At 34.3% G+C, this 12,770-nt stretch overlaps 1 protein-coding gene across 1 annotated transcript in view; it reads right to left on the bottom strand.

The window, feature by feature from the left end:
- Tcea1 (transcription elongation factor A1) overlaps positions 1 to 12,770 on the bottom strand; it is a 52,062-nt gene that overhangs the window by 5,474 nt on the left and 33,818 nt on the right. Inside the window, exons 5-9 of the mRNA XM_019205565.2 lie at positions 8,500 to 8,587; positions 6,307 to 6,452; positions 5,053 to 5,109; positions 3,754 to 3,908; positions 1,974 to 2,120 (exon numbers count right to left, since the gene is read on the bottom strand). Of these exons, the coding sequence (XP_019061110.2) occupies positions 1,974 to 2,120; positions 3,754 to 3,908; positions 5,053 to 5,109; positions 6,307 to 6,452; positions 8,500 to 8,587 (593 nt within the window). The remainder of the gene's footprint in view (positions 1 to 1,973; positions 2,121 to 3,753; positions 3,909 to 5,052; positions 5,110 to 6,306; positions 6,453 to 8,499; positions 8,588 to 12,770) is intronic.

The raw sequence follows: 12,770 nt of genomic DNA, 5'->3' as shown, positions 1-12,770 counted from the left end.
TATATATATGCAAATATAACTCAGCAAATAAAAAATACTAATAAAGATTTATACAAGATTATCTGGGTGTGGTGGCGCATGCCGGTAATCCCAGCACTTGGAGGCTGAGGCAGGAGGATCGCTATGAGTTTGAGACCAGCCTGGGCTACATATTGAGTTCCAGATCAGTCTCAACTACATAGTGAGACTCTCCCTGTCTCAAAAAAAAAACAAAAACAAAACCCAAAAAAAGATTTATACAAGATTATATGTTTCCCAACTTCTCCACTGGAAAGAATCACTGAAACCAAATGTTTGAAAGACAGAAAGGTTTCTTCTAAACCTACATTCCCAAATGAAGATGTTCTTAAATCTAATAAAGTTTATAGCATGAGCCAAAATACTAACAATACTGTATTTTGAATATAATTCAATTTAATAGGAGATAATCCAGTTATCACCATTTCAAAGATCAGAAACTTCATAACTTGTAAGCTATCAACATGACTTTTCATTCAGTCAGAGCCCAAAGGAAAGCAAAGAAGCACCATACTCAAAATAGTACTTTCTTCTTATTTAAGAGGCCTTCTGATAAGGCAGTCCTTTTACTAGTCTTTATATAAACTGACTATTGCTACCTGGGGCCCTGAAAGTAGACATAAACTTTAGTTTATGGAGAAAATTTTTAATCTCTTGATGTTTACATGGTAAATAAAAGTCACACTTAATTCTTTTTTTTTGGTACAGGGAATCAAACTCAGGACCTTGCACTTGTGAGGCAGGTGGCAGCACCAGTGTGCTAAATGCCCAGTCCCACACTTAATTCTTTATATTCGTTATTTTCATAAGAACTTTGGAAGTTTTTTTTTTAATCTAAATATGCATTCACTTCTAGACTAGGTTCCAGGTTCTTTCTCTTAAAAGAAACAATGTCTGTATTTTTTCTTAGCTGTCTATAATCTGATCATATAACTATTATTATATAACTATATTATTATAGTTAGAAAATAGTGCAACTCCAACTTAAAATTTTCTGAAACCACTTTCACCATGTTGATACATTTCAATAACTAGCAGTATTAAAACTTCTACAAAATGAAACACTAAAATACCAGACTTGCAACTGTGACTAAATAAACACTTCAAAAAGATAAAGAACTTTAAACAAGGTTAAATCTAGCATATCTGAAGATAGAATACTAAAGTTCTGCAAAAAGTAAGAGGAAGAAGCTCATGTAACATTGTACCACATACTACTAAATTTGAGAAATGAAACATGGTCTTCAAGGGGGAAATTTTTGAGTTCAGCATATTATAGGTATAGTACAAAAAAATCTTTTTGGCAAATTAAATTAAGACTGTGATAGTAATTTTTATATAGACACATGCAATCAAAAAACATGATTCTTTTTTTAGCGGGGGTTGGTACTGGGATTGAACTCAGGACCTTGTGCTTTCAAGGCAGGCAGCAGGACCACTGAGCTAAATAAATCCCTGGCCCTACATGATTCTTTTCAACTATTCATGGACAAAAAAAGTCAATCACATCATAATATGAACATGAAAGGCATCAATATGTGACATAAAGGAACAGATATCTGGATACCAGTTGAGCCTGGAGTGTGCACGCTATGTGAGAGAGCAAAAAACTTTTGTATCATATAGACCTACAAACTAAAAGAAATTATTGCCTTAAAGTTTACATACCAACCAGTAACCGTTTATGAGCTGTTAGTAAACAACAAGGTTATTTTTATTACCTCCTGTGTTTTATCAATTTACTTGATTACTATAGCTTTTACAGGAACTTTTCATGAAAGCATAAATATATCAACTTACTTTCATTAATTGAAGTCAGTTTTTAAAAAGTATTATCCTATCTCTTGAAAAATATCACACCAAGTATTAGTAATTATCTTTGTTACTTGTTTCAAACAACAGGAACTGCAAACATTCTTAATATGAAAGTTAAGAATCTATAAGTAATCACAAACCTGTGTGTAAGTGCAATTCTTCTTTTTACATTTGCCACATGTGAATAAGTCAGTCTGAGTACCTCCTGTCTTAGCCATCTGATGTTCTCTGATGGCTTCTTTGGTCAAGTTTTTCCGCATCTCTTTGAGCTCATCACTAGCCATTTCCTATGAGATGTGGCAATACCACACAAAGAAGGAAGGAAAAAAAATAAATTTAATTATTTTTTCCTTAGTTACTTGTAAGAATTTGCTTTCTTTAAAAATTTCTTCAAATATTGTTTGTCTTCACCAGTTGATGAAATCATTAGATAAAAGGCAAATGAAGAATTTACAATGAAGGAATTAGAATCATCATCACTACCCAAGCCCAACTGACAAATGCTAGTATGTGAAGAAGAAAGCAACGTTAGATGCCTCTTGTGAGTTGTGAAAACAACTAAAGTAAAAAGCATTACTTATGAAATATTTATTCAGGAAAAAAGCAGAACTTAAATGCAATCAAGCCTACAGGACTAGCTTCCAGTGTAGAGAAAATAGGATAGAAAAATTAAGTTAACACCATGAAGAAGAAACACAAATTCATACTGTGAGATAAAGAAGAATTACATAATGTGGGATTCAAAATTCATGTCTTCAACAAGGCAACATCATAAACGGAAAAAAAGCACAAAAGAGGGATGCAAAGTGCCAGGAAAAGACTTTTCAGTTAAAAAATAAAACAGAAAACAATCATTCATAGACCAAACTAAAGGTAATGTGTAGACTAGATCCCAATACAAAGTACATGTATAAATAGGAAAACATGAATATGAACTAGACCTTATATAATACCAAGAAATTATTGTTGAATGTGATGACAATATAGTTTTATAAGAAAAATATACTTTTAAAATGTCTCCCACATATATAAAGGTAGAAGGATATAATGTTTGCAATTTGCTTCTAAATAAATTTAAGGAAATAAAGGTAATACAAAACAAATTAGGGGCTGGGTATGGTGGTACATGCCTGTAATCCCAGCATTGTTTTTGGGCCAGGGATGTGGCGCTGTAGGTCCTGAGTTTAATCCTCAGTACCACAAAAAAAAAAAAAAAAAATCACATAAACAAAAATGGTGACAAATTCTCAAAGATACTGATGCTTGAGAAATGCAAACGTGGTCTCATTATATACTACGCAAGTGCTCTACAACTGAGCTCCACCTCCACCTCTCACTTCCCTTTCTAAAATGTGATTTTTGAGATAGGGTCTTGCAGAATCGCCCAGACTTGTCTCACTCAACTCACAATCCTCCTGAATGGCTGGGATTATAATGTGCACCACCACACAGAGCTCTGCAGGTTTTATTAGCTATGCAGAAAAATAAATTCACTACAGCGACTATTAATAGCAATGACTATAAACAGTAAGCTATGAATTTCATTTTTTCCATCATTCCCTAACAATCCTTAACTTATGACCAATCTTAATAGTGTTCAACCACGAAAAAAGCATAGAGTACAAAGTCTGTTTGCAATTAGAAATTCACAACCGTGTATGAATTAAAAGTGAAACACTTTTGGTTTTAGCTAATGACTTAATGTATTACTACAAAGACTACTAAAACAGCTACAGAATGGGAAAAGTTTATCAATAGACTCGATCCTCTTAAATATTTATATTTACATATAAATAAAACAGCTAGTAGGAATTTATTACATATGCAATATTTATGAACCACTTTTATGATCTAAATAGGTTTTACACTTGACATCATGGAATCACATCACAGATACTTTACATAAAGGTATGCTCTCACCTCTGCCGTCATTCTAGCAAATAAGTCAGGAGGAATATTCCCACACAATACATTTTTCCTTAAATTTGGATTCTTTGCATCTTTAAGATTTGATATTCTACTTCGGACTCTATTTTTATATTTCATGTCTGTATTCCTTATTTCTTGATATATAGGTACTTGGCCATTAAGGAAAAAAAGTTAAAATTATGAAGATAAGATTACTTTTTTCTTTTCTGCCAAATAAGAATTCCTGAAATTTCTAAGCAGTTCATAAAAATTGTTTCTAACTTAAATTAAGGTAAGAACAAGACATGTATCTGATTCTTTTACTTGAACCGACAAATAATAGTGTTAGTGCTTGTATGCTCTGGAAAAGTAATACTTTTTTTTCAATATTTAATACTAGCAGGGCTGGGGATTTAGCTCAATGGTTCAGCACCTGCCTCGCAAGCACAAGGACCCAAGTTCGATCCTCAGGACCAAAAAAAAACACAACCAAAAAACCCCCCAAAAAACTAGCAATATGCAAACACAACAGTTTTTAAAAATTCAGGTATTCAATCCAAGTGAACATTTTTGAAAAGGAGTTTGCAGTACATAGCTTTAATCTGCCCAAATCTGAATTATAATAAGAATCTTAAATCTCAACAGCCATGGTCCTAGTTCTACTGGGGCCTTCTGAGAGAAGACCTTTTAAAGGGCCCTGGAAGTTCATTTCTCCCAACTCAGCATCCAATAAGTTTAGTAGGTCTTTCTCCACCAGTCAGGTCACAGCAGACACTGAGCTCTGGATAGTATCATGTCACACTGTCATCTAGATATTCTGTTCTTCTCCCCTTAGGCAGGATCTGTTTCCCAGAGCCCTTTCTATAGTATCCAGAATGAATATACTTCCCTTTAAGACAGTGGTGGTGAATCTATGGCATGCATGCCACAGCTTGGCTGGGTGCTATCACTGAAAGCTCTAAAAGTTTCACTGCTCTAGGATGAGCTCATGGAATTGTGTATACTCTCCAGAGGTACCCCTGTTGAGAAATCTTCACGCTTATATGTGTGCTTTCCCTGTCCTTTTGCACAACTTAAATTCAGATGCTACATTCTCAATTTTCAAGGCAAAAAAGTAAAAAATGCCAACACAACTGTTTTATTTATTTGTGAGTGATAAGAATAAACAAACTGACATGTTCTTCTTCTTCCTGATAAAAGTACAATCAAGAAAGAAACTGAAAAATAAACCCTTAAATTATATACCAAAAGAAAAAATTTATAATCAATTTAGCAGATTACTTCAATTATGATTATGTACACAAAGGATATCTTCCTCAATCTGAGATCCTAGTTCTTCCTCATCAGCTCCAATTGCAATGTAGTCATCTAAAAACAGGTATACAGAAGCATGAAGTTATTATAACCTATTAAAAGTACAGTACAAGGTAAATTAAAACTGCACTCCTATTTCTTCAACCCTATTTGCACATATAAAGAATCCTTTTAGTTTAGCTTCATTAGAATCTGTTCTCTTACTATCCACTAGACTCCTCCTCAGGGATTTACCTAATATCCACAGTGCTCCTGCATTCATGACTCCTTTTCCCTCCGGTGTGGGGAAATAATTTAACTAGCAGGCAATTCCTCATTCACAACTCCATAAATTCTGGTTGTTCCAGCAGAGCAGAGAAAGTTATAGAAAGAACTGTCTGTCTCCTGTGACTCAGGCTTCAATGCAAAGACACCATTCATTTTATCTGCCAATCACATACACGGACACACTAAGATTCCTATGCAAATATTCAAAAGGATAGAAAGAAAGAAATAGAAACTAGAGTGAAAAAGAAAATATGCATATAAAGAGACAGTAAGGAAATCAAGAAAGAGCAGGTAAGGGAAAAAATAGGCCAAACTAGCTAAGTTTCAGCATAATAGAAAAGTATGAATTTGTATGACTTTTATTCCTGTATATAAAACTTATTCTTTTTTAAACTGATACATAAATTATACTCCATATTTATGGAGTAGCATGTTACATTTCACTGCATTTAGAACTTCTAAGCCAAGATTTTACACACTAACACTAGATACCTTCAGATTAAAGTTTCCATTAAAAAATCAAGACTGCTTTTCCACTTTAAAAAAAATGAAAAAAAAAAGGGAAAATAAAATTATGAATAAAAAACTTTATACCATGTCACACAAACTTTTAACAATTTATATTGTTAACTCTCAATGTAAGGACAGAGAAAGTAGTATGCACAATTAAATGCAGGGAAATGAAGAATTTGCAGGAGAAAAGTTTATATTACTGCAAATTAGGAAAAACAGTCAAATATTAAGGGAATCTATTTCTTGGAATTACATAGTAATAACTAGATGTCCTAGTAATAGTAATAAGCAGATACTCTTCTCTCTCAACCTTTATAGACCACTACTAGCAACAACTTCTCCATGTGCTAAGTATGCAGAGAGTGGGTAGCTATCAAGAAAGAGGACAATGCTTGTAAAACAGTATTGTGGAGGTAGAGATAGTGGTGATGAAAGGGCTGACAAACAATATACAACATACATGAAACTTACCTCCTGTTCTTAGAGCTGCAGCAAGCATCTCCCTACACTTTAACCGCACAGAATCTGAAGTGCTTGGTGCTCGAGGAAAAGATGAAACGTAGGTATCTCGAGCATTTGTATCATCCTTCCTGCTGCTTGCATTGCCACTGGAACTACTACAAAATACATGGCCCCCCACACACATACGAAACGAAACAAAAAATCAGGAAGAATCCTCTAAAAGTAACAACATCATTTTCATTCTCTAAAAACAACTTTTTGCCTAAATAAAAAGTATTTCAGTGACTCTTACAAAAGGAAAAAAAGGTGCCTACAAATAGATAAAAAACAAGTTAATAAGTTTTTAAATTTAAAAAATAGACAAGTTTCATATCTTTTTAAAAATATCAGATATTTTACCTTTATTGTTCCTTTAATCATTAAACAATATTTCAATAGAGAAAATACACATATACTTCATTACATGAAAAGCAAAGATCTTGGTTTGAAGAAAAGAATGAAGGAATGGGACCGGAGAATATGGCAATGCCACCAAAATTAAAGGGTGAAAAAAAATGTTTGAAAAACCCTATTTAAATAAGATAACAAGGTTCTAACAAGACAGTCTTCACAGGAAAGCTATGTGTATTGAGAAGTCTAGAGACTATGACAAGATGACTCCTCCCTGGAAACATCAATTCAATATAACTATCAGCCTTTATACACAATAATGTGGGTTTGAAAATAGGGTATATACCTAAACTTCAAGTATATAAAACTGATGAAAATGTGCTAAGAATTTGCTTTTCCTTCATTATATATTTAAAATATTTGCCCATATTTTATATTTTCAAGGCAGTAAGACAGTGACCTTGAATGTAAAAGTTAAAAGCACAATTCAAAAATTCATTAAGTTATGGTCTATACCGAAGTATCTAGGTCAAGAAAGACAGCAATGGACTAAGAAACTATTCCAGTTAAAGGAAACCAAACATAAAAACTGAATACAATAGATAGTCCTGGATGTTATTTTAGAAAAATATTTTTCCTTTCAATAAATGTCATTTTGGAATACTGCATAAATATGAATAAAGTCTCGATTAAAGTAGTTATCAATGTTAATTTCCTCATATTGGTTTACCCCACAGTTCTGGGGATCAAATCCAGGGCCTCAAATCTACTAGGCAAGTGTTTCATCACTGAGCCATACCCCTAGCCCACTGCATTTTCTCTTTTAACATCAAGTATAGTTAGTACTAATTATAGATAAAATTACAGTGTATTCAATAAAAGAATGAGTACTACATGATCAATTCTGGCAAAGCAATGAAAAATAAAGTCAAAATAGAAACTAGCCTTAATGTACTAATATCTCTAAGACTCTACGCGGGGTTATTACACAATAAAAGTTCAGGAACAGAAAAGTTTTGAAGTTACTGCTATCAAGCAGAGCTTGTAAAACCTGAATGTCTCATAAGTACCTGAAAAGTTTATTAAAAACAGAATTCTGGACCACCAGGATTCCTGACTCAGTAGTTCCAAGTTAAGGCCAATGTGTCAAAGTCCTCACTCTTCTACAGACACCCTTTGAGAGCCACTGCTATAAGTCAGTGTCAAATGACTGTAAAACTGTAACCTTCTCAAGAACAAAGGAACTATTTGTATTTATTACACATATCACTGATTATGGCAAAATGTACTGCACAATTCAAGGTATGTGTTAGCAAAGAATAAATGTAGAGACCTCACAGGAGCTGAGGAACAATTTAAACCCTTTAGAGGTGAACTTTACCCTTTAAGCTCCTAGGATAAATAGCTATATTTGGAAGGAAAAAAAAAAAGCACAGAAAGGGGATGAGATCCAGGATCAAAAGAAATCTAAAACAGAATGTGGTAATGAGAAGAAGTAAACATTTGAATTGCTAATCAGTACATTCTTTATCAATTTTATAGATGTCTATCTCTGAAATCCCATTCAATCAAACATACTATGTACAATGTGAATAACTTTTTTTATTTAAGCAGTTTTCTGCTTCTCTTTTAAATTTCTAGGAAATCTTGCTAAAAACCTTAGAATAAAGGTACTAGTTATACAAATGTTCTAGTTTTATTTGATTAGAAAATTAAAACAGGAGTGTAGTTACATGACCATAAAACAATGGAGGAAGTGATGGAGCAAGTAAAACTATCTGAGTTCAGTATCAATGACTTAAAGTGAAATACCTTTCTTCTCTTGCTTCAGGGCTATTCTGTGATGTAATCGCAGGTTCTTTTTTCTTCTCTTCAGAGTCTTTGTCAGTTGATGGCCCATCTGAAAACATGAACCTCTAAGTTTTTAGCATTTGTTGAAAATAAAAACAAATTAAATACTGCTTATTAACAGGCTATTTATGAAAAAGTCCAATAAAATCCTATGTTTCCCACAATAAAGTCTATGTATATTCTATTAGCATATTACTTTGGTAATTTTCACAATGCACATTCATGGGCACTCCTAAATACTATAAGTGCTCTCATTTGATAGAACTACAAATTCAAATGCCCAAGTGATCCTAAAAATTTAGGAAGAATGCATATAGAACAAAGGGAAGGAAAAAATATGAAAAATAATATGAGCACTGAGCACTGTCCTTTTTTTTTTTTTTTTTTTGGTACTGGGGATCAAACTTAGGCTCTTGCGCTTGTGAGGCAAGCAGCAGAACCACTGAGCCAAATCCCTGGCCCAGGAGCACTGTCATTTTTTAAATGAAAGCATTTAAATGGACCAGGGATATAACTCAGAGGCACAGCGACTGCCTGGTAAGCATGAGGCCCTGAGTTCAATTCCTGGTACAAAAAGGGAAGGGGAGGAGAGAGGAGGGAGCACAATATACATAATGTAAGACTTGTAATAATTTCTCATGAAATCAAAAAATTTAAGGTGGTATAAATATTTCCAGTTTGATGAACAAAGAACACTTTCATAGAAAATACCTCAAGATTAGTAAGACCTACCAGCTTCTCCTATTTTTAAATGATCCGTAACATAATAAACAGTCCCTAAGTTTTAAATCCTAAAGAGGTAAAGCATAAGAGAAACTCATAAGAGATAGATTTAAGCTTGTGTGTCTGATTTATATCACTTAACATTATAGTCTCAAGATAAGTAATAGGAAATAGGGAGGTAGATATTTTACAAAGGGAAAGGGGACCAAGAGATGGAGGGAGATGAGGGAAAGAGGATGAAAAAAGAATTAAAATGTGTTATGTACATGCACCAACTCCCCACAAGGAATATAATCATTATGTAACTACAAACAGGTAATAATAAAAAATAAAAATTAAGAAAAAAGAGACTTAAAATAGGTAAGCAATTAGACACTGAAAACAGATATAAAGCAGACTGAGACAATGTTATTGTACTTCCCTAAAAACAAGACCTAACTGAAAAATAAGACCTAGCATGACTTTTTTCAAAATGTTGTAATATAAATCCTACCCCCATAAACAAGCCCCAGTTAAGATGGTCAGCCAGACAGATACACTTATTATGTCTGTTGCAATAAACAATGAATGGAAATAGTGAATTATAAAATAATTTTGAATATTTAAAATAAATAATATAAATTATAATTATTTGTAAATGCCCAAGTGGATACCTTTGGACATAAGGTAAATGCCTATGTAAAAAGACGAATTCCAGATTTCTTCCTGAATGACCAACTGGAATGCAGACACAATGCATGAATAATGTGCATACTCGATAATGAATGGACAAGACTGTGACATGAATCTTCACAGTTCAATACATCAGAGGTGTAATGGACATAATGCACTGGTGTGAAATAAAAAAAGGTTTTTGGAATTTTGGTGCCAACAATTTTTCACAGCTTTTGTGTGACTATCATTCTTTTTTAATTTTTGGTACCAGTGATCGAACTTCAGTACTTGTGCTTACAAGTCAGGCAGCAGAACCACTGAGCTAAATCCTCAGCCCAGTCTATCACTGTTGCCATTCCTGTCTCACAAGTCTTGGTGAAGCTTAGACTGCAAGAGGTCGTGACTTGAGTGAAGAATGAACTCACGGGATAAAACCACTGACAGCCATGCTGCCAATCACTATGAAGAGGCTACATAGACAAGAAGTGCTCATTTAAGGAAAGCTTGACTGCTGGACATGAGAGGTTAGGGCCAATGACTCTACAGGAAATGGGAGTCACAAGTAATTCAGGCAAGTGGTCTGGGGATGTAGCTCAGCAGCACAATGTCTGCCTATCAAGTTCCAGGTCCTGAGTGGGATTCCCAGAACCAAAAAAAAAAAAAAAAAAAAAAAAAAATGAGAGAGCGAGATAGAAGGAGAGAGGAAGAGAGGGAAGAAGAGAGGGAGAGACAGAGAAAGGGAGGGAGGGAGAGAGAAAGGGAGGGAGAGGGAGAGAGGGAGAAATTCAGGCCAGAATTCAGGGTTTGAAGAGTGACATCGATGTCACAATGGAGTTGATACATGTATACACCACATCTTAATTCCTTTTTCATTCCCTTTCCCTTCCCTCCCCACAAAACAATCTCCCCTTTTGGTACATGTTTGCAGTACATGTTTACATTTCTTGTGTGGGATCTGTACATATATAACACATCTCAATTTCTTTTTTTCTTGAAATCTCTTATCCCTTCCCTTCCTCTCCATTCCATCCATCTCTCTTTTCATTTTTATTTTTTGGTACCAGGGATCGAACTCGGGTCTTTAAATTTGCAAGGCAGGTGGCGGCACCACTGAGCTAAATCCCCAGCCCCTCCATCCATCTCTTGATCCCCTTCCCTTTTAAGAACAATCTATCTTGTTACTTATTTTTTATTTTGTTTTTATTGTATTTTTTAACTGTTTCTCATGTAAGAGAAACTGATATTTAGCTTTTGTGTCTGATTTATTTTACTTGAAATTATCTCAAGGTACATCCATTTTGCTACAAATGATTTGAGTTATCTTTCTTTATGACACAGTATTCCATGGTATGTAAATACATTTTTAAAATCTATTCATCTATTGACTGATATATAGGCTTACAAGATTTAGTTATTATGAATTATGCTGCTATAAACATGAGAATGCCTGTATCTCTGTAATATTATGTCTTTAACTAGATACCTAAAAGGAGAATAGCTGGTTCAAACGGAATTTCTAGTTTTAGTTTTCTGAGGAATCTCCATACTGATTTCCACAGAGGGTGTAATAGTTTACACTCCCATGAACACTGCAGAAGGGTTCCTTTTTCCCCCATAGCCTCTCCAGCATTTATTATTTGACTCCTTTATTTATTTATTGTTTTTAGTACTAAGGATCAAGCTGAACCTTGAGCGATTGCGAAGCAGGTGGTGGCACTGCTGAGCTAAATCCCCAGCCCTATATGATTCTTTTATGGTGGCCTTTCTTTGTGGGATAAGATGGGCTAAATTTTAATTACTTGAAATATAGAATGAAAATTAAAGAACTATAGGCGTAGTTTCCATTTGTCTTTAAAGACCATATTTTTTCAAAAAAACTTTATTCTAAAACCATTTCAAATTTTCACAAATATAATCAGACTAGTACAAAGAACTTCCATTATAGAGAATTCTCCAGCTGTTAACATTCTGGGAATCTTTTTTTATTTTTTTGGTAACAGGGATCGAACTCAAGACCTTGAGCTTGCGAGGCAGGCAGCAGCACCACTGAGCTAAAAATCCCCAGCCCACATTCTGGTACATTTGGTATCTCATTCCCTTCTCCCTTTTGCTATAGAGACATGCATGTGCATGCACACACACACACACACACACACACACACTCATCTGCACAGATATATTTTTCTTTTTTTTTTTCTCATTTAGTTTATTGGTTCATTTTAAGTATACAGTACAGTTACATTCATCATTGGGATCCTGCAGCTTTACATTGGTTCTCATTTTTTCCCCTTATCCCTGCCCTCCCTTCACTCCCTCCTCCCCTCCCTATTTACAAATACTTCATTTCCATTTTTTCATTTTCTCATGTTTTTTTTTCCTTTTCCCTTATTACCTTTCCCCTACCCTTCCCATTTCCCCTACACCTTTAGCCCTTTTCTTCCTATTTCACATTGTCAATTATATCATTAGGATCTTATGTATCATTATAGTTTTTCACACCAGAGAAACTGTTCGGTATTTATACATGTGTGACTTATTTCACTTAGGAGTATTTCCTCAATATGTATCCATTTTCCTATGAATGACTCTAATTTCTCATTCTTTATGGCTGAGTAGTATTCCATTTTATAGAAAAACCACATCTTCTTTATCCAGTTTCCAACTGATGGGCTTACAAACTGTGCCGCTATAAACACAGGTGCACATATATCACTGTGATATGATTCTTTTAATTCTTTTGGAAAGATACCCAACAGAGGGACGGCTGGGTCAAATGGAACCTCTAGTCCCAGCTCTATGAAGTATCCCCATATTGATTTCCATAGTGGTTGCACCAGTCTACACTCCCACCAACA

This window comes from Fukomys damarensis, unplaced genomic scaffold (genome assembly GCF_012274545.1).
Source record: "Fukomys damarensis isolate Sample0158 unplaced genomic scaffold, DMR_v1.0_HiC HiC_scaffold_5, whole genome shotgun sequence".
Lineage (NCBI taxonomy): Eukaryota > Metazoa > Chordata > Mammalia > Rodentia > Bathyergidae > Fukomys > Fukomys damarensis.
The sequence above is the reverse complement of the archived record's forward strand: the minus strand, read 5'-3'. Positions and strand labels throughout refer to the sequence as shown.